The following is a 22,464-nucleotide window of genomic DNA, read 5'->3' as shown; positions in this document are numbered from 1 at the left end:
TATATTGACGACTTCCTTTATGGAAAACTTTTCATAGGTCCCTGAATGCCAGACCCTTGGCAACATAACGAACCATTACAGGGAAAGGCGCAAAGAAGGGATGAATGCTTTCTGTCCCTTCATGATCCCGGATGTCAATGAATACCATCCTCTCCTCTCTTGTTAGAGTGAGGAGATTGTGAATGTGACCCAGGCATCTCGAGATGGCCATTCTCAAGGCAATCTATCAGCACCGGAGATGTGAAATTCCCCATGTAGGCAGGCACAGACTCCCCGAGGCCTGTCAGGAACGCTCTGAAGCGTGGGTATCGGATGGTTTTGGATCCACAGGAGCACCGCCAGGAATGTGAATTCTGCAAGTTATGTGCGCATCTCATCTCTGGCTTGGAGAAGTGCTACCTAATTGTGGATTCCTCAGGTTTCTCCTCCACAGCCCTGTCATGACGGAGAGCCTCTTGGATCCATAAATCACCAAGAGATACGTATCTAAGAACCACTGCCACCTGCATGGTTTCGGTATCTTGCCCCAGCTATTTTTCCACTACATTCTTTTAAGCAAGTCTACGTTCTTTTAACTCATATAGATTCACATTCAGATCAGTGAAAGGATGCTTGTTATTATGACTTTTCCAAACCTGGTTGAGTGCAGTGACATCAGACTGTTGTTAACATTGCTATTACTTAACCCTATATGGCCCACGTGTCAAACTCATTCCGCGGAGGGCCGAGTGTCTGCGGATTTTCTGCTCCATCCTTGTACTTGACTGATGAATTAAGGTCACTAATTACTAAGGAACTGCCCTCATCTGGTTGTCTAAGTCTCAAATGAAAGGAAAAAACTAAAACCCGCAGACACTCGGCCCTCTGTGGAATGAGTTTGACACCCCCTGCTCTATGACCTGGCCAAATGTATCATAACCTGGTGTATTTAACCCTTATTTTACCAAGTTGCAGCAACGACTTGGTCATGAGTTACAGTGGAGAAGAGAGGGGTTCTAGGAATCAATTGGAGGCTGCGGATGATGTGGTAGCCATGGTAGTAAGAACAATGCTTATTAAGGCCTCTCCTCTCATGACCAGAGAGGACCTGTATGCTGCTAGGATTTCAAGTAAGTACCAACAGGGCCTCTGGATGAGGTTATGTGTTGACATTACCCGTTGTACTATGAGAAGGTTACATAGCCACATAGGTGATGCATGATGGATCTGCTGCCAAATGCCGTTCTCTTGTCCCTGACACTATTAATAGGCTGTTTAATCCCAACATCCCTGCAACTGCTGAGTCAGATAGGTAGGCAGGTGTGTGTGTGTGTGTGTGTGTGTGTGTGTGTGTGTGTGTGTGTGTGTGTGTGTGTGTGTGTGTGTGTGTGTGTGTGTGTGTGTGTGTGTGTTCACTTCTCATTCACCGGCACTTCTCACCTTCATGTACGGCTTTGAATGTTGAGGTAGGTGCACATGTGTGTTTGTGTCTTTGTTATCAACCATGGGAACCTGTCCAAATGAGTCCCTGACTGCCACCAGCGCTGGCTAGAATGACAAGCTTGGTGACAAGAGACTGGTCGCCATGGTGAAACGTCTCCATCCTGTCAACACAGCACACAGGGGAGCACACACACAGCTAAATACCCCTGGATATATTCCTCTGCACATACAGTAGGAGGTGTATTATCTACTACAGTGCTTTATCATTCAATCAAAACCCATATCTGGAAGTTTCCATGATAGTGGGAATTCTTCCCGCCAAATGTACAATGAAACAAAGTTATAACCACATCTGATGATACAGTACATGATGATATATCGGCCAGAGACCCCGGAACACATTGCCTTGTGGAATTTAAAAAAGGATGCCTTCTTCACTGTTTGAAGCTCCCACTTGTGCCCTTCGATAAAGAGCATTGCTCTGAGCGTCAACCAGCGAACAGGCACGTTAATTAAACATTGATTAATGACATTCACATCTCGTTATTGAATTAGCAGAGTGAAACGGAGGGACTCGAAAACCCAGTACCTCTGTGCACCTCTAGGCAAGAGGTCCTGTGTGCTATTTCAGTCTTCTGCACCAGAGGAGAGAAGGGGAGGGAAGAGAAGTAGCCTGGTCCCAGATCTGTTTTTGCTCTTGCCAATTCCATTGTTCATTGTCAATGGGTGACAAGAAGTTGACATGATAGCACAAACAGATCTGGGACCAGGCTACTTCTCTTAGACTGGCACTCTAAGAGAGGAGAATAGAGAACTGAGTAGAATTGACTAACTCTATATAATTCATAGGAAATTCTGCACAGTCTTGGATAGTCAACACATATGGTCTTGGCAGATATATTCCATACACATTCAAATACATAAAACCTACAGTATATGGGGTCACACATTCAAAGACAGTTCAAACACCCTGAAACAAGTGTAGGTAATTATCACTTTATTGATAGTCATTGATAGTTAATTTCACCAGGTCTGCAAAGGTACAAGTCTGTAGTAGGCTGTGCAAACATGCTAAAACAGCACAAAACCACTCCCACTCCCCCAGTCAACAAATGTATATAATCATAGTTATATAAAGTATTCGAAATACATATACAGATAATTATTTTGTTTTATATATTTAGAAAAATATAAAGTCCAAGCTTTAAAACTCACTGGCAAAAAAACAAACAATTCACAACAACAAACTCTGCAGATGGAGGGTACGAGCTTACTGCTGAAGGGAGAAAAAAAGATGATGTAGCCATTTTGTGAATTATGGATGACGTGTTTAAACAACCTGTCAGGGCGGCTCACGCCCAACACAAATACTCCTCCACCCCGAGCTACTCAGAGGAACAGAGGAACCTGACCTCTAACGGGCTTGTACTCGAGATCTGATGTCAAATGTTTTGCTAACAGTGTGAGACTGGTGCGTGTGTTGTACTGTAGGTGTAATGGGAGAGATCATTTATTATAGACAACAACTTAATCCACCTCATTTCCTCTCATCTACAGCCACTGGTCTCTTGCTGAATGAGTTTGTCATATTGTATTAGCTCGACTTCCTGTGGCGGTTATTTATCAGCCATATAAGCCTACTGTATATCCTTGATCTTGTAACTTTACTGCTGGCCTCCAAAGGAACAACAAAGGAGAAGGCAGTAGAATATGAGTCGAATTATATTATTAGCCAAATAGCCATGGCAGCAAAGCAGATAGAGGGACGTTTTCTCTCAGCATTTGGCCAGAGGAAAGAAAGGATGAGAGAGTAGGGGAGATGTTTGATGAACGACCAGAAGAGGAAGAGCGGAGCCCCATTACTTCCTCGTTAATGGTAAATGACAAAGCCGAGAGGGACCAGAGCGCAGGAGTTACCATCAGAGACACAGAGGAGATTGGATCTAAACTGACATTCAAAATCTATTTGTAGTGTATTCAGGGGAAAAGTCGGGAGCAGGGCTCGAACTTGTGGCATCGTATTGTACATGCCAACCCAACATGGTTTAAACTGTACCAAAGTGTCTCGACCTATTGGTAGGGTTGTAGAGTGCTTAGTATATCAGATATGGTCGATATGAATCTTTTTTCTTACCCTAGTGGTTCAGAGGTGAAAGATACACTGATGCTACTTCAAAGGGTCCGTTGTATTTCCAGAGACCTCCGGAGTCCGTTTCTTAAACCCTTAATGGAGAGTTTAATGAGGAAATGTAAACCAAGTAAATGCTCCGTAAATATTAGCATATGGGTGGTCAAAGTCGGCAGAGTGGTGTATGTGTGTGTGTGTGTGTGTGTGTGTGTGTGCTCGTGCATGCATGCTTATGAAGAGGAGATGGCACCTTAACAGTGGTCTGTCAGCCTGTGGCTCTGTCCCATCACTTTGAAACTGTTTATACATTTAAATAGCCATTTGCCGTATGGACAGGGTGATAGCAGATGGGTGTGTTTGTATAGTGCATGAGATGGGCATGGAAAGAGACAGGGTGTGTTTGGGAATCCAAAGTGGCATACTTTCAGTAAGCAACAAAACTCCCTAAAATGGAGCCTTTAGTTCCCTTGAAAACATTGGAGATTTACAATACTACAATGAGTGTTGGATGAGGGCATAGAGAATACACACGCTCACTTACTGTACGCTATACAGACAACACCCCAGGGGCTATACAGACAATATTTCCGGGGCTATACAGACAACACCTCAGGGGCTATACAGACAACACCTCAGGGGCTATACAGACAACACCGCAGGGGCTATATAGAAAACACCTCAGGAGCTATACAGACAACGCCTCTGGGGCTATACAGACAACACCGCAGGGGCTATATAGAAAACACCTCAGGAGCTATACAGACAACACCTCTGGGGCTATACAGACAACACCGCTGGGGCTATACAGACAACACCTCCGAGGCTATACAGACAACACCTCAGGGGCTATACAGACAACACATCAGGGGCTATACAGACAACACCTCCGAGGCTATACAGACAACACCTCAGGGGCTATACAGACAACACCTCAGGGGCTATACAGACAACACCTCAGGGGCTATACAGACAACACATCAGGGGCTATACAGACAACACCTCAGGGGCTATACAGACAACACATCAGGGGCTATACAGACAACACCTCAGGGGCTATACAGACAACACCTCAGGGGCTATACAGTAAAGTACACACAATGAGTCAGCAGGGAGAAGGGAAAGACTCCCCCAAAAGTTGAACACAACAAGATATTCTATGAACAGTCTCAGCCCTAAAAATCTCCCCTGCTATCGCCCCTCACACTGCCGAGCTGGAGAGTTGCACCCAGCCAACCTCTGTGTAGGCGCCCGTCACATGCCAGTACACCGCCCCCATCAGTTTGGTCCACACCATTTGCACTTCTGCCGTGAAGAATTCTGGGAAGTCCTCCGAGAACACCTCCAGCAGTACACCACACAGGATCTGAGAGATGGAGGAAGGGAGAAAGTGAGATAAACAATGAGGAGAAAGGTGAGAGGAAGAGGATGGCAAGATGTAAAGAAAAATACTAATTGCTAGATGAAAAAAGAGAGAAAAAATGGAGGAGAGCAATCTCATCTAACAAAAGCGCCCTCAAAGCCTTTCCAGTTGGCCTCAACTTGAAACAGAGCAACGCAACTTCAGTCCTCTCCACTCAAAACCTTTCAGAGGGACATTACGGACCATTAACACAGACAAGCCACGCCCTCACCTTAAAATACATAGGCTCCACCTTGTGTTTGACAGCATGCGCCTTGCCCACCAGAGCAAGAACAGAGGACACCTTTTCTGGGTCGTGGAGGTTCTCCACCACCTTGTTGATGGCGCCCATCACCTGGCGGGCGTGGTGCTTCAGCTGGACACTGCGCTCCATCTCCTCTGGGTCATCCATGTCCTGAAACTGGCTGAAGTACTGCTTGGCCGATGGGAAGTTCACAAAGAACCTGGAGGACAGAAGAGCAATACCATTCTTACTCTGTGATTTTCCTGGAACTTCTGGTGAAAAGGTTTATCTATGGCTCTGGGTAGAAGTTAGTGTACTCATAATATCATAATACCCACAGAACGACCATGCAATCAAACAATATCAGGGGAAGTCCAAGAAACTGGGGGACAAAAGAGTCAGGGTTAGAGTTAGTACCGAGCCATGATGGTACAAGCCCAACTTATGTGGATAACATCCATGCTGGTTTCAAATGTTCCAGGACATTGATATTCTAATTAGACAATAACATTCTTATTCAAATGTCCTCATAATCCACACAGAGCAACCCAGAAGATATCAACATGCCTACAGGCCATCAAATGATGTCAGTGTAAAAATGAGGGATGAATAATGTCAGTTTAGACCCTGGGCAAAAGTCACTGAAATGACTGAAATGACTGAAATCGGTACTAGTGGGGAATATGTACGCTTCAGAACATTTGATCGAAGCGTTCAAGGTCGAAGATTTCTGAATCTACTCATTGAACGGATGCCCTGTGGCCATAAAGTCACATGCGTTACAGAATAAATTCCGGAGACATTATTGCTCGTTGTAATGTGTGACCTAGAGCTAATGAAAACTACCCGAAATGCACAATGTGCCTCGAGTTGTAATCAGCCTCTTACCATAGCCTCATCTGCATCTCGGTGATTGGCTTTACTTACACTTGTCACGACTTGGGCTTACGACTCAAGTGTTTACGCCCTGCGAGTGGAGTGTGCGGCTCACTTCTCATGATTTCTACGTGTCTACTTGGAGCCTTGGAGAATCTGCTCGGGGCACCACCAACACGCAGCACGGGGTGATTGGCAGGCGGGAACGGTAAAGTGGTGCTGATTGAGGCGAGGAGCGTTAAGATCGTTACGTTTCTTTGAGTGTAATTAGAGGCAGGTGCTGCTGTGGACCGGAGGAGCGAGACTGTTGGCAGTCGATGTTCCTCTCGGAGCATTTCACCCGCGGTGACTGTGCGTAGGAGGTTTCCTCTGCCTAAATGCTTCGGCATTGATTATGAGCCACAGAACAAAACCTGCAATACACAGCGATAAAGGATGCAAAAAAACTCTATGTCCTGTGATTGCTTTGTCATCCACAAAAGTGACAGTAGATACCAGCCTCTATGTGAGCCTGGCATGTCCTCAAGTGCTTTTGTCAAGACCTTCCCTCCCTAGTCACAGATACGGTATATCCTGCAGAACGACACACTTGTCCTGAACGGAAAAGAATGGAAGTTCAAAAGGAAGAGCACCTCTCTGAGGATTACTGGACTTCACACAGAAGGTGTTATGACTGATGTGTGTGTCGTCTATGGACTAGTTTGAACTGCAAGTTATTTTAGGGCCACACAGTAAAGCCCATTCTCCAACCACCCTATGAGAGGTAAGCTGAGAGAATGGGAATGGCCCGGCTTTGTTTTGATTGAGGTCTACAGTTTGTACATCACCACCGCCAAGACTGACCACATCAGGCCACCTCAATTAGCGGCTGTGCATTTTTGACGATAAGACTATAATGAGGTTTCCGCAAGCGTACAAGGAGATATACGGGGGGTATTTTTAGATTTTTGTCTCTGTTCTCACCCTTTCTTGTGAAAGCACAGCATGATTTCAATGTAAACAAACGAACACTTGGAACACACATACACTCTCGTCTTGTTTCACCCCTGACCCAATTTGACTCATGTAAGTGCTTTACACTAGTGCGGCTGAATGGGTACGAGGGTTTAGTTATTCAGCGTTGGTTAGGTTTGGCCCCTGGCAGCAGCGCTACACTACACTGCATCCCCGCAGATCCTGTGACAAGCTACGCTATGCTAAAGAGGCGCCTGCTTGCCTGTAGCTGTCCCCAAGCCAAGCTCTCCCAGCTGTCGCTACGTCACTTTGTCTTTGAAACAACAAGGGACACTTGCTTGTTGTTCCTTGCAGATAAACATGAAAGTCCCTTAGAGCTTTGTGAGGAAAGGACTTTTTCTCTTAGAAGTCAGAAATGAAGGACTTTTTTCGTATACCTTGCCAATCCTCTTCAGGGACCCCTTTTATAGGTTCAAGAGTACTGTGCAATATACTGTTAAATATACAAACAGTGTATATTCACTTTTATATCTGCATGTATATTTCTACATCTCGTATCTCATTAATGCAAGACTGTTAAAACATTTGTCTTGAAACCCTAACACAACCAGAACCAGAGAGTGAGAGTGGAGTGTCTGGAGTGTCAGAGATGCTCTCACACTGAATTGCCCCAACCTGTCGCTGCATTTAAATGAAGTCATCAAAGCAGCACCATTAGTGGCTTGTTGGTCACATTCTAATTAGTCTTGAAGGGTTCTTTTCGGGAAGGCAACACGCTTTCGAGGACTGAGAAAAACCACCTTGACTAACTTGAGCGAGCATCAGACACAGAGAGGTGGTTTCCCTTTATGGTCATTCAAAGCACTATATGGAATCAAATCAAGTCTCGACTCCTCGGTCCTCAAGATGGACCACTTTGGAGAACTCCATATCCATCATGCTAGTATCAGAAGCATCCAGTCACAGCCTAATACTATTGTTCGATGTTTGGTGATTTCATTGAGCTGCCATTTTTTACAGTACTCGAGATGGCCGGAGGTGGTCTCCTCACGGGTGAAATTGCATTTGTGCGCATTGATGACGACATTAGCCTAGGCTATTGTCACTGTCCATTCTTTCCAACCATCCAAGCAGAAGGATAGAAATGCAAATAGCAAAGCATTCACATGGCGAACCATGGAAGTCAACCGAACCGTGGAAGGATTTGACCCAGTATCCATCCACTCAATCCATTCAATGTGCTTTCAGGATAGCTATTAGACCATTATCCATTCCACACAGATGATCTGCTTACTCGGGCCATCTGCTTGTTAATAGGAGCAGGCCAATTAGTGGGTACAGTGATGTCTCCGTTTCCCTGAATCGGAGGGATGTTAGGGAGTGTGACATACAGTACCAGTCAAAAGTCTGGACACACCTACTCATTCAAGGGTTTTTCTTTATTTGTACTATTTTCTACATTGTAGAATAATAGTGAAGACATCAGAACTATGAAATAACACATATGGAATGATGTAGTAACCAAAACAAGTGTTAAATAAATCAAAATATATTTTTGATTTTAGATTCTTCAAAGTAGCCACCCTTTGCCTTGATGACAGCTTTGCACACTTTTGGCATTCTCTCAACCAGTTTCACCGGGAATGCTTCTCCAACAGTCTTGAAGGAGCTCCCACATATGCTGAGCGCTTTTCTTTCACTCTGTGGTCCAACTCATCCCAAACCATCTCAATTGGTTGAGGTCGGGTGATTATGGAGGCCAGGTCATCTGATGCAGGACTCCATAACTCTCCGTCTTGGTCAAATAACCCTTACACAGCCTTGAGGTGTGTTGGGTCATTGTCCAGTTGAAAAACAAATGATAGTCCCACTAAACGCAAACCAGATGGGATGGCGTATTGCTGCAGAATGCTGTGGTAGCTATGCTGATTAAGTGTGCTTTGAATTTTCAAATCAAATCGTATTTGTCACGTGCGCCGAATACAACAGGTATTCTTATTTACAGAAATGCTTATTTACAGGCTCTAACCAATAGTGCAAAAAAATTATTAGGTGAACAATAGGTAAGTAAAGAAATAAAACAACAATAAAAAGACAGTGAAAAATAACAGTAGCGAGGCTATATACAGTAGCGAGGCTATAAAAGTAGCAAGTCTACATACAGACACCGGTTATTCAGGCTGATTGAGGTAGTATGTACATGTAGATATGGTTAAAGTGACTATGCATACATGATGAACAGAGAGTAGCAGTAGCATAAAAGAGGGGTTGACGGGTGGTGGGTGGCGGGACACAATGCAGATACTCCGGTTAGCCAATGTGCGGGAGCACTGGTTGGTCGGCCCAATTGAGGTAGTATGTACATGAATGTATAGTTAAAGTGACTATGCATAGATGATAAACAGAGAGCAGCAGCAGCGTAAAAAGAGGGGTTGGGGGGGGGGGCACACAATGCAAATAGTCCGGGTAGCCATTTGATTACCTGTTCAGGAGTCTTCTGGCTTGGGAATAAAAACTGTTAAGAAGCCTTTTTGTCCTAAACTTGGCATTCCGGTACCGCTTGCCATGCGGTAGTAGAGAGAATAGTCTATGACTGGGGTGGCTGGGGTCTTTGACAATTTTTATGGCCTTCCTCTGACACCGCCTGGTGTAGAGGTCCTGGATGGCAGGCAGCTTAGCCCCAGTGATGTACTGGGCCGTACGCACTACCCTCTGTAGTGCCTTGCGGTCGGAGGCCGAGCAATTGCCGTACCAGGCAGTGATGCAACAGTCAGGATGCTCTCGATGTTGCAGCTGTAGAACCTTTTGAGGATCTCAGGCCAAATCTTTTTAGTTTCCTGAGGGAGAATAGACTATGTCATGCCCTCTTCACAACTGTCTTGGTGTGTTTGGACCATTCTAGTTGCTTCTACACCTGCATTGCTTGCTGTTTGTGGTTTTAGGCTGGGTTTCTGTACAGCACTTTGAGATATCAGCTGATGTACGAAGGGCTATATAAATACATTTGATTTGATTTGATTTAGTTTGTTGTTGATGTGGACACCAAGGAACTTGAAGCTCTCAACCTGCTCCACTACAGCCCTGTCGATGAGAATGGGGGTGTGCTCGGTCCTCCTTTTCCTGTAGTCCACAATCCTCTCCTTAGTCTTGGTTAAGTTGAGGGATAGGTTGTTATTCTGGCACCACCCGGCCAGGTTTCTGGCCTCCTCCCTATAGGCTGTCTCGTCATTGTCGGTGATCAGGCCTACCACTGTTGTGTCGTCTGCAAACTTAATGATGGTGTTGGAGTCATACCTGGCCGTGCAGTCGTTGGTGAACAGGGAGTACGGGAGGGGACTGAACACGCACCCCTGGGGAGCTCCAGTGTTGAGGATCAGCGTGGCAGATGTGTTGCTACCTACCCTCACCACCTGGGGGCAGCCCGTCAGGAAGTCCAGGATCCAGTTGCAGAGGGAGGTGTTTAGTCCCAGGATCCTTAGCTTAGTGATGAGCTTTGAGGGTACTATGGTGTTGAACGCTGAGCTGTAGTCAATGAATAGCATTCTCACATAAGTGTTCCTTTTGTCCAGGTGGGAAAGGGCAGTGTGGAGTGCAATAGAGATTGCATCATCTGTGGATCTGTTGGGGCGGTATGCAAATTGGACTGGGTCTAGGGTTTCTGGGATAATGGTGTTGATGTGATCCATTACCAGCCTTTCAAAGCACTTCATGGCGTGAGTGCTACGGGTCTGTAGTCATTTAGTAAGGTTGCCTTTGTGTTCTTGGGCACAGGGACTATGGTGGTCTGCTTGAAACATGTTGGTATTACAGACTCAATCAGTGACATGTTGAAAATGTCAGTGAAGACACCTGCCAGTTGGTCAGCACCAACTACCAGCACACGTCCTGGTAATCCGTCTGGCCCAGCAGCCGTGTTTATGTTGACCTGTTTAAAGGTCTTACTCACGTCGGCTATGGAGAGCGGGATCACACAGAATTTTAAATAAATCACTGAGAGTGTCACCAGCAAAGCACCCCCACACCATCACACCTCCTCCTCCATGCTTTACGGTGGGAACCACACATGCGGAGATCATCCGTTCACCTACTCTGCGTTTCACAAAGACACAGCGGTTGGAACCAGAAATCTAAAATTTGGACTCATCGGGCCAAAGGACAGATTTCTCGTTTTTCTTAGCCCAAGCAAGTATATTCTTCTTGTTGGTGTCCTTTAGTACAGTTTTTTTTGCAGCAATTTGACCATGAAGGCCTGATTCAGGCAGTCTCCTCTGAACAGCTGATGTTGAGATGTGTCTGTTACTTGAACTCTGTGAAGGATTTATTTGGGATGCAATTTCTGAGGCTGGTAACTCTAATGAACTTATCCTCTGCAGCAGAAGTAACTCTGGGTTTTTCTTTCCTGTGGCGGTTCTCATGAGAGCCAGTTTCATCATAGCGCTTGATGGTTTTTGCAATAAAAGTTCTTGAAATGTTCCGTATTGACTGACCTTCAGGTCTTAAAGTAATCATGGACTGTCGTTTCTCTTTGCTTATTTGACGTGTTCTTGCCATAATATGAACTTGGTCTTTTACCAAATAGGGCCATCTTCTGTATACCACCCCTACCTTGTCACAACACAACTGATTGGCTCAAATGCATTAAGGAAAGAAATTCCACAAATTAACTTTTAACAAGGCACACCTGTTAATTGAAATGCATTCCAGGTGACTACCTCATGAAGCTGGTTGAGAGAATGCCAAGAGTGTGCAAAGGTGTCATCAAGGCAAATGGTGGCTACTTTGAAGAATCTCAATATAAAATATATTTTGATTTGTTTAACACTTTTTTGGTTACTACATGATTCCATGTGTATTATTTCATAGTTGTGATGTCTTCACTATTATTCTACAATGTAGAAAACAATCAAAATAAAGAAAAACACTTAGTAGGTGTGTCCAAACTTTTAACTGGTACTGTAGGTGCAGTCGGGAGGCTTTGCACTCAGTAGGATCATCAGACCCAGCAGAGCATTCAAGCCTGGGCATGTCAAGATATCCTGTGATCTTGTTGTCAAGGGACAGAGAGAAATGAAAGATAGACAGAAAGAAAGAGACATAAGGAATAGAGAATGGGAGGGAGACTGAGGAAAGCGAGAGAGAATAGGAGGGAGACGGATAGTGAGAAAGAAAGTGAGGGAGAGAGAGGAACAGATATGGAGAATGAGAGAGAGACCGAGAGGGAGAGTCGAGAGAGACAGTGAAGTGCCAAAGCTTGTTGCTGTTACCCACAGATAAGAACGACACACACACACGCACACACACACACACACACACACACACACACACACACAACACACACACAACACACACAACACACACACACACACACACACACACACACACACACACAGAGAGATAACTCTACACACTCTCTGCCCTCAGAGCTTTCCCTACGGGACTATCTTGTCGCTCCGACTCAAAATCAGAGCACATCACTGCCTTAGCGACGCCCCGCTGTCCGTTTTAACGAGCCCTCTCGGTGTTCCATGTGGAACACTGAGACAACACTGAGACAACACTGAGACAACACTGAGACAACACTGGGACAACACTGGGACAACACTGAGACAACACTGAGACAACATTGAGACAACACTGGGACAACACTGGGACAACACTGAGACAACACTGAGACAACACTGAGACAACACTGGGACAACACTGGGACAACACTGAGACAACACTGAGACAACATTGAGACAACACTGGGACAACACTGGGACAACACTGAGACAACACTGAGACAACACTGGGACAACGCTGAGACAACACTGAGACAACACTGGGACAACACTGGGACAACACTGAGACAACACTGGGACAACAATGGGACAACACTGGGACAACACTGAGACAACACTGAGACAACACTGAGACAACACTGGGACAACACTGGGACAACACTGGGACAAGACTGAGACAACACTGGGACAACACTGAGACAACACTGGGACAAAAGTCAAACGCATCCCCGCTCAATCAGACAGCGACTCTTTATTCAGATGCAGAGCCTCAGCATTAAGACCAACACACACGTACAAACAAAGTGACAGACAACGTGTAATATTATAATTCCAATAAATAAAGAATAATAAGCAGTCATCAAGGTGCCACAGAAAGGTACCTGCTAAACTGGTGGTGCAAGTTTAGAGTGAAAATGTGACAGGTAAAAGATGTCAAATAGGTGTAAAGCACCAACTGAACAGCTAGAACAGGAATGTCTGCCTCAGACAGGGGGACATTTAAGCAGAAACATGTGCTCTCTCTCAATTGTAGTGTCTTACAAAAATAGTCTGTAGAATGAAGAGGGCTTCTGAGGAATAGCTTTTTAATGAGGACAGAAGTGAGTGAATGAGAGCAGAATTGTCTGTGTGTGTGTGTGGTCTGTGCAGTGGGGACTCAATCTCCCTGCCTATTCCAGAGCCTGCTGTGGGCTTTCATAGAAATGCATGAGCCCCCTCCAATCTGCACAAATCTATGGAAAACACACATCCAGCGGTGCTCAGCTGCAGTAAACATCAGTGGAAACCTGTGTCTATATGTTGGTCGAGTCTAGTCCCCATTAACCCCTCCATGTACCCTCCACTCACAACTTTTTTGCCCAAACTTTTCTATGCCTGATGAGATGCTGTACATGAGAACGTACTTTTTTAATTGTACACTAAAATTGCAGACCCCCCCCCCCCCCCCCCCATGCCATCCAGCCCCACCAGCTACACAAACCTTATGAGGACCCCCTGATACTCCACGTACCTTATGAGGACCACCAGCCTCAACACTATGAGGACTCTAAGCCCCACATACTCAATGAGGACCATCAGCCCTATATGTGCCTTAGGAGGACCTCCAGCCCCATCACTATGGAGACCTCCAGCCCCATCACTATGGAGACCAACAGTCACACCATTATGGAGACCAACAGCCCCACCACTATGGAGACCAACAGCCCCACCACTATGGAGACCAACAGCCCCACCACTATGGAGACCAACAGCCCCACCATTATGGAGACCAACAGCCACACCATTATGGAGACCAACAGCCCCACCAATATGGAGACCAACAGCCCCACCACTATGGAGACCAACAGCCCCACCATTATGGAGACCAACAGCCCCACCACTATGAGGACCCCCCCACCTGACCACATACCTTATGAGGACCGACACGCCCACGTCCTCGCAGTTCTCGTAGACGTGTACCCAGGTGTTCTGGATGATCTCCCGCTCGGCATCGGTCAGCGGCTCGGCCCGCTCCGGCCGCTCCCCACGCTCCATCGTCTCTCCTCCTACGTCTCTCGGCGACTCCATCCGAGACGACCTCCGCCGCAGCAGCTCGGAGGCTCCCGCCAGCAGCGAGCGGGGGAGGTAGGGAGCGAGGGAGGGGGGGAGGGAGAGCTGTGAACCCACGGCGACGGAGACGGAGGGATGGAGGAGACAGACGGAGCAGCCTTGTACGCTACCCACCCCCCACCCAAACCACCCCTCTCTCCCTTTGCTCTCCTCTCCTCCAAAACTTGTCCTCCACTGTTAATACCACTTCTTTTTTTATTCCCCTCACTCTTTCTCTCTTCCTCCGTTTCTTTGTTTCTTTCCTTCTCTGGTACGGGAGCTGTCTTCTCTCTGAACTTCTGTGTTTGTGAGGACCTGATGGAATGACGGCGGGAGTGGGAGAGAGAGGTGGAGAGAAAAGAGAGGGGGTGGGGAGAGATAGAGAGAGGGGGTAGAATAGATAGCATCTAGGATCTCTGTATTGTCCTCCCGCCTCCCTCTCACACACTCTCCTATCTCTCCCTCCTTCCCCCTCTCTTTCTTTCTCTCTCTCTCTTGCTTTCATTTTGTCTACCTAATGTGCGCAGACACGCAAACACACGCACGCACACACACACACATGTATGCACACACATGCACGCGCGTGCACACACATACACACGCACACACTCCTCACAACTGTTTATAGAGCGATTCCGCTGTCTCCATCCCTGGGAAGGCACAGAGAGACAGGCGGACAAACAAGTGTGCACGCACATGCATGTGTGTGTGTGTGTGTGTGTGCGTGCGTGTGTTTGCATGTGTGCGCACATTAGGTAGACAAAATTAAAGAGAGGGGAGAGATAGGAGAGTGTGTGAGAGGGAGGCGGGAGGACAATACAGAGATCCTGGATGCTCTCTATTCTACCCCCCCCCCCTCTCTATCTTTCCACCCCTCTCTCTCCCACTCCCTCCGCCATTCCATCAGGTCCTGACAAACACAAAAGTTCAGAGAGAAGACAGCTCCCTTACCAGAGAAGGAAAGAAACAAAGACATGGAGAAAGAGAGAAAGAGTGTGTGCGTGCGTGCATGTGCGCGCGTGGTGGGGTTCTGTGTCGTCTCATGAGAGAGCTTGTATAAACTGTGACAGAAAAAGCTATAGGAAGCCTCTGTCTTTCCACAGACTCTCACAGGACATTGTGCCTGACAGTTTGACAGGTAAAGGAGATCGAAGAGAGAGAGAGAGAGAGAGAGTAAAAAAGAGAAGTTACCATTTGCGTTCAGGCTATTGAGAAAGTTATGAAATGAATAATGGAGGCCAAGAACAAAGTCTAAAATATGAATTACATTGTCTGTCATAGAGTATTTACATCTCACGGATTGAATTGTATTGGATGTATGATTCATAAAACATCTTGATGAAACCATTCAAAAGTAAACTCAACAAAAGTCTGGGATCGTCTGGTTTGAAATGACCCTGTGATTTGTGCAGTGCAGACAGACCAACACAAGAAGATTGAAGAAAGCTGCTACTGAAGGGGTCAATCTGTGTTGAAGATATTGAAAATGCCACATTTGACATTCGCTCAGTGGCTCGCCACAGCCAGAGGAGACGGGGGGGGGGGGGGGGGGGGGAGAGAAGGAGGTTACGGTGACAGTTTTATTGTGCCATGGAGGCTATAGAAAAAGCCTGCCTGCCGTTGAGACCGAGCTGTCACAGCATTTGAAAGATGACAGATTTCTGTACAGTGTGGCACCCATCAACACTAAACTGAATTGCACACTAATGTCTGTCAGACGTTCCACGTGTCACTTAGGCTGCGTTTACACAGTCACCCCAATTCTGATCTTTTGCCCAATTATTAGCAATAGCTCTGATCTGATTGGTCTTAAAGATCAGAATTAGGCTGGCTGTGTAAACGCAATTATGGACATAATTAAATGACCCCCTGCTCATATACCTACAGTATACACTGTTCATAGCATAGTATGAGTATAAAGAATTTCTACTGTGGGAATATAAAGTTATTGGCCATTAACATCTACTGAAACACAAAGGATTTTGCAAATTGGCAAAGGTTTGTTCAAAATCTCACTAGATTATGAAGACCGAGTCACAGACTACTCATACATGTATAAAGCATTTGTACTGTGTAAATGTAGCTTGGGGCCAAGTTAGCGTCTATGATCATAGTGTATGATAGTATTCATATTATCACCTCTCCATCTCAGACCTTGCTGTAAGTAAACAACATGTACACTGAGTGTAAGAAACATTAGGAACGGATGCTCATTCCATGACAAAGACCGACCAGGTGAATCCAGGTGAAAGCTATGATCCCTTATTGATGTCACCTGTTAAATCCACGTCAATCAGTGTAGATCAGATGTCTCCAACCTTTTCTAGCTTAAACAATTAAACATATCGCGAGCTACACATTTTTTGGCTTTCCAATTCTTTTTTGCTTGCTCCTCCTTCTTCTCTTCTCCTCCCTGCAACTCTTCCCCGGGTCCTTTCTGTCAATATACCTGATAAAATAATGGTTAATAAACAACTCCAAAGGGGGCCCTATAAAATGTGTGATTTCTTTTACGAATTATGTTTTATCTTCTCCCAAATATGGTTCTCAGTTTTTTTTATTTTTTAGATTGAGTTTTTCCCCCTTAAAATTACAATTGTTAATAGAGAAACAACGAAGTTGGATGTTCTGAGTCCATGTCAATGCTTAAATCACATCAGAAGGAAAACCAATTGGTCTGGAAGAACACTAACACATTTAGTGATGAATGTGCCATCTAATGTGCTGGTCTAGCAACGGTTCTGTACTGCTGCAGCTCATTTCATGGCAAAGTTAGCAAATAACGAATTGTAGATATAAAGTATATAGTTCTGCCAGGTAAGCCTACTTTGCAGTTAACATTTAACCTCTAAGGATCGGTCACCCCCTCCCATGGGACAGTTGAGCTAACGTAGGCTAATGTGAGTAGCATGAGGTGTAGTAACAAGAACATTTCCCAGGACATAGACATATCTGATATGGACAGAAAGCTTAAATTCTTGTTAATCTAACTGCACTGTCCAATTTACAGTAGCTATTACAGTGAAAGAATACCATGCTATTGTTTGAGGAGCGTGCACAGTTATGAACTTGAACATTTATTAATAAACAAATTAGGCACATTTGGGCAGTCTTGATACAACATTTTGAACAGAAATGCACTTTGCACATATACTGCTGACATCTAGTGGCCAAAATGTAAATTGCGCCTATATTCCTAAGTCATATATTGGCCTTTCTCTTGCATTTCAAAGATGATGAAAAAAAATATATATAAATATGCATGTTTTTTTCTTTGTATTATCTTTTACCAGATCTAATGTGTTATATTTTCCTACATTAATTTCACATTTCCACAAACTTCAAAGTGTTTCCTTTCAAATGGTATCAAGAATATGCATATCCTTGCTTCAGGTCTTGAGCTACCGGCAGTTAGATTTGGGTATGTCATTTTAGGCGATAATTGAAAAAGAGTGTCTGATCCTTAATTAATTGAGAAGGTTTCGGGGGAAAGTATTTCTGTCAACCCACAAGGGCACATGTGCATGTACTTTCAGAATTGTTTGGCGAGCAATTCATAGGTGGGCTACGAGCTACTGGTAGCTTACGGGCTACAAGCTACTGGTAGCTTACGGGCTACAAACTACTGATAGCTTACGGGCTACAAGCTACTGGTACCTTACGGGCTACCGGGAGCTTACGGGCTACTAGCTACTGGTAGCTTACGGGCTACGATCTACTGGTAGCTTACGGGCTATGAGCTACTGGCAGCTCGCAATCAACCTGTTGGAAACCCCTGGTGTAAATGAAGGGGAGGAGACGGGTTAAAGAAGGATTTTTAAGCCTTGAGACAATTGAGACATGGATTGTGTACGTGTTCCATTCTGAGGGTAAATGGGTAAAACAAAATATTTAATTAACTGCCTTTGAACGGGTATGGTAGTAGGTACCAGGCGTACCAGTTTGAGTGTGTCAAGAACTGCAGAGCTGCTGGGTTTTTCACGCTCAACAGTTTTACGTGTGTATTAAGAATGGTCCACCACCCAAAGGACATCCCAGCCAACTTGACACAACTGTGGGAAGCATTGGAGTCAAAATGGGCCAACATCCCCGTGGAACGCTTTCGACACCTTGTAGTCCATGCCCTGACGAATTGAGGCTGTTCTGACGGCAAAAGGGGTGCAACTCAGTATTAGGTGTTCCTAATGTTTTGTACACTCAGTGTAGATGTACATTTGACTTCTTCAATGAGACACTGGTCAAGTAGGTCAGTTGCCAGTTGGATCCCATCTCTAAGAGTGTCCCAAATGGCACCATATTCCCTACTTTTGCACTACTTTTGACACGGGCGCACTTCTTTTGACCAGAGTCCTATGGGCACTGGTAAAAAGTAGTGCACTATATATAGGGAATAGGGTGCCATTTAGGACACAGGCTAGATGTGTGTTTTTAGGACACAGGCTAGATGTGTGTTTTTAGGAGTCGCTTGTTCGAATCTCCAGGCAGACTAGGTGAAAAATCGGTCAATGTGCCCTTGAGCAAGGCACTTCACCCTAATTGCTCCTGTAAGTCGCTCTGGTTAAGAGCGCCCGTCAAATGACTAAAATGTGAGAGAGTTGCAGGGGGGCAGAGTGACGTGTGTGTGTGTAAGTGAGCGAGGTGGATGGGGTCAAAAGGTGGGAGGTAAGAGACCACCTGAATACTGATGATATTCAAATGTAATTATTCAACACATCATTCCAGTAAATAGCTCTTGACCTGGAGAGTGAATTATGACCTTTGAGGTGCCACTCACTCTGAAGTGAGTGCATTGTTCAACTGTTTATGGTCAATAAAAATAAATCAGATGCAGAATAGAGCAATCTTATGTAGGTCAACTATATATTCCAGTATTCCAGATTGCCTGTTACCATGCCAAGTCAAAGCCACAAGTGAATATGTTCTGTATTATGGATTGTACAGAGCATCCAGCCCCTTTTCTCTGTGATGATGGAATTGACTTCACTTGTCAGAATATACCAGAAACTTTACGCGCGGTACTTTGACCCCATCTTGTGGACACTCCGCGGTCCTGCACAATTTTCGCCTCGCCAGTTTTGCCAGATTTCCAGAGAAGTTGAGTTACACGTCAGAATGGAACCTGTACTGGTGAGTGGACGTGTACTGTGACCTCAACATTTTGTGTGTATCAGCTGATCCCGGATACATGCAGATATGGAACGTGTGGTGGAGATGGCAAATAACGGTGGTGAGCCCGACATAAACTGCTACGTCTGACATTACATATTTTATTGTTCATAAATCCATAACCAGCATTTGTCATTTTTATGCGGCTCGTGTGATTTTCCTGTGCGCGCGCTGGCCCATAATAAACAATGCAACATTTATACTTTAATTTTCTAATTGCGTTGCCTCTGCATGGGTAGACGTGCCGTGTTGCTTGCACTTGTGCCTGGAATGGCAAAGCGTTTTAGCAACTAGCCTACATCACCAGGCAAATAGGGGGCTTCCGCTGTTGCTTTGACAGTGAAAGTGATAATATCGGCTTTGCTTTGTATGACAGCTGATCCCCAATCGACAACAAATAACCTTCAGGCCGTTCACAGTTAAATTACGTTTATGATTAAATACTTTGCCAGGGTTGTAATCATTAGCTTAATATGTTACAAATCGTTTCGCCCTGTTGTAAAACCGTTTACTTCAAACGGAAAACGCAAACGAGAGTTTCTCTTGGACAAATTCAAATAGGGTCTCACCCGTTTTTCTTTACGTTTCCAAAATGACTACAACCAAGTTATGTTTCCCAAACATTCACCAATGTGAACCCCTTATATTCAGCCCAGTAGTTTATCTTGCAGCTCCCCATGTTGAACTTCGAGTTATTTCCTTACCATCTGGATTGTCTATTTACTTTCTGAAGTAGCAATTGAGGAGGAACAATCAGTGAGGCTTGAACCAGTGTTACAGTATAAGTGCACTAAGGTCCAGACCTCTTGGCAAAGATCATATCTGAGGATTCTATACCAATAGTCTACGACTTAGATATTGCCTCTCACTTTTTCCGTCCCCCTCCCTAGGTTTCTCCCTCGCCGGGCCCTCCACCACTCCCCGCAAGCGACAGGTGCGATTCTCCGCCCGCCACGACATCCTGCTGCTCCGTGAGGTCATTGCTCAGAACCCGTTCTGTTCCAAGGAGTCGGGTCGTATCTGGGCCCGTGTCGGGGAGATCATCACTGCTGCCCTGCAGGACGAGAGCTTCGAGGTGGACGCCCGGCGTTGCAGGGAGAGGACCATGCTGCTGCTGGACTACTACAAGAAGCAGGACTTCCCCAGCCTACGCAGGTTGGTCAAGACTGGCCAGAAGTTGACATTAGACATACATACGCTTAATAGTAGGAATGTATTAGAAGCTGATACCCAACCTTGTGTGTCTGTGTCTGTTCATGCTTATGTGTCTGTATGTGTTCAGGTTTGGGACAGAGAGGCTGTATGCCCAGAAAGAAGACCTACTCCACGAGGTGTTGGAGCTGGAGGCAGAGAAGGGTCTTCTGGCCAGCGGGGAGAGTAAGTACCAGGATGAGGAACTCAGGAAACGAGCGTTGGAAGAGCTGGCTAGTCTACCAGAGCAGGACAAACCCATCATTATCTCCACACAAACAGGACAACCCAAAGGTAAGAACCCCATCCAAGTCTGTTTAGATCTGTGCAGTGAGAGAATAACTTTTAGATCTGTGATCATATCCAAAGGGAGGAAGGAAATAGGACACACACCTGAAGAGATTACTGTTATTATAGCACTACTGTGACCAAACCAGTGGTTCCCCTGTAATTGCTTAGAATGCCCTGCCCTTGCCCCGCCTAAAACCTGTTGTCTCTGTGTGTGCTGGTACTCAAGAGACACACAGTGACATGTTTGCTCCTCAGCAAAAATTGAGTGACTACAGACCAAAGAAATGATAACCAAAAAACATTGACCTTTTGAGACTTTATCCTCCCCATCACCAACTATCTCCCTCTCTATTCTCTCCCCTCCCTGCCCCCTTCAGTCCCCACGACCCCAGAGCCCGAGGAGCAGCAGGAGGACCTGGCGGAGCTCTCGCTAGTCTCGGCGGCGCCCATGGCCAAGCAGCCTTGCCAATGCTGCTGCCAGACCTACTCAGAGATCCTCAGCTTCCTGGAGAAGCGCTCGGAGGCGGAACAACGACTGCGGGAGGAGGAGCTATTGCTGAGGAGGGAGGAGCTAGAAATCCAGAGGAGTAAGATCACTCTGGAGAGAGAGAGGCTGGGGGCGGAGAGGAAGGAGAGGGAGAGGAGGTTCGAGCTGGAGAGCCAGGAAAGACAGGTCATATTGGACCTGCTAAAGGAGAAGGTGCTCAAAGGATGAGAGGATTGGTGGGGTGGTGGAGGGGGGCAGGTGAGGGACTGAAGGAACCCTACGTGTATGGTGTGGACATAACATTAAGACGTTGGGAGGGTGGTACTACCTCTGAATCGCACCCTCTGCCCCTTGTTCTACGCCAATGGCCTTAGTGAAGGAATCTGCTGTGACACCCATATCCAAGTGTGGAGAATCATGCCTAGCATTGAGCTAAGCTGGATGACCGCGTTCCACAAGAACACTGACAAAAAATAGGTAGCACATCCTCACACTGTACATACCCACATATTATCTTATTAAACAAATCCTTTGGTGATAGAATAAAGCTTTTCATCAAATGAAATTTTTATAGTGAAAAGACAAAATTGCCAACAATTCTCCCAATGTCAATGAACTCTTTAGTCAATTCTGACTTTGTGGTCATTATTATGAAGCTGTTCCTGCTGAAAATTCAAGAAAGTACTTTTACGTAACCTCCTAATGATATGGGATGGCTGCAAGCAATTTTGAAACTGTATTTGTTAATTGAGGAAATAGTATACAAAAGTTTAATTAGGCTAGTTAGATTTCTAGGAAATATGACAAAGTTGTGTAACAATTTATTTATTTATTTGTATTGTATTAAATTATACATGACCTACCGTTCCCCCCTGAAATACCACTTTTTAAGTATGTTACCTACATGTTTCTTCTACATAATAACTCATTACTTGA

At 45.4% G+C, this 22,464-nt stretch overlaps 2 protein-coding genes across 2 annotated transcripts; one reads left to right on the top strand and one right to left on the bottom strand.

The window, feature by feature from the left end:
- Positions 1 to 2,402: 2,402 nt before the first annotated feature.
- On the bottom strand, positions 2,403 to 14,513 carry LOC139568677 (cytoglobin-2-like). Its single transcript, XM_071390675.1, has 3 exons — positions 14,215 to 14,513; positions 5,182 to 5,413; positions 2,403 to 4,913 (listed from the first exon to the last, which is right to left on the bottom strand). Exons 1-3 carry the CDS (start codon positions 14,370 to 14,372, stop codon positions 4,749 to 4,751), a joined length of 555 nt encoding a protein of 184 aa, XP_071246776.1. The 5' UTR covers positions 14,373 to 14,513; the 3' UTR covers positions 2,403 to 4,748.
- A 4,995-nt stretch (positions 14,514 to 19,508) lies between these two features.
- On the top strand, positions 19,509 to 22,392 carry LOC139568676 (putative golgin subfamily A member 6-like protein 3). Its single transcript, XM_071390673.1, has 4 exons — positions 19,509 to 19,620; positions 20,450 to 20,714; positions 20,842 to 21,044; positions 21,419 to 22,392. Exons 1-4 carry the CDS (start codon positions 19,587 to 19,589, stop codon positions 21,754 to 21,756), a joined length of 840 nt encoding a protein of 279 aa, XP_071246774.1. The 5' UTR covers positions 19,509 to 19,586; the 3' UTR covers positions 21,757 to 22,392.
- Positions 22,393 to 22,464: the final 72 nt, after the last annotated feature.

The sequence above is a fragment of the Salvelinus alpinus genome, chromosome 2 (assembly GCF_045679555.1).
Source record: "Salvelinus alpinus chromosome 2, SLU_Salpinus.1, whole genome shotgun sequence".
NCBI lineage: Eukaryota > Metazoa > Chordata > Actinopteri > Salmoniformes > Salmonidae > Salvelinus > Salvelinus alpinus.
The sequence above is the reverse complement of the archived record's forward strand: the minus strand, read 5'-3'. Positions and strand labels throughout refer to the sequence as shown.

Coding starts and splice junctions, on each gene's coding strand:
- LOC139568677 (XM_071390675.1), bottom strand. CDS start 14,372: ATGGAGTCGCCGAGAGACGTAGGAGGAGAGACGATGGAGCGTGGGGAG. Junction 5,414..14,214: donor GGCGTGTCGGTCCTCATAAG/GTATGTGGTCAG, acceptor TCTGTCCTCCAG/GTTCTTTGTGAACTTCCCAT. Junction 4,914..5,181: donor TGGAGCCTATGTATTTTAAG/GTGAGGGCGTGG, acceptor TCCATCTCTCAG/ATCCTGTGTGGTGTACTGCT.
- LOC139568676 (XM_071390673.1), top strand. CDS start 19,587: ATGGAACGTGTGGTGGAGATGGCAAATAACGGTG. Junction 19,621..20,449: donor GGAGATGGCAAATAACGGTG/GTGAGCCCGACA, acceptor CCCCCTCCCTAG/GTTTCTCCCTCGCCGGGCCC. Junction 21,045..21,418: donor ACAAACAGGACAACCCAAAG/GTAAGAACCCCA, acceptor TGCCCCCTTCAG/TCCCCACGACCCCAGAGCCC.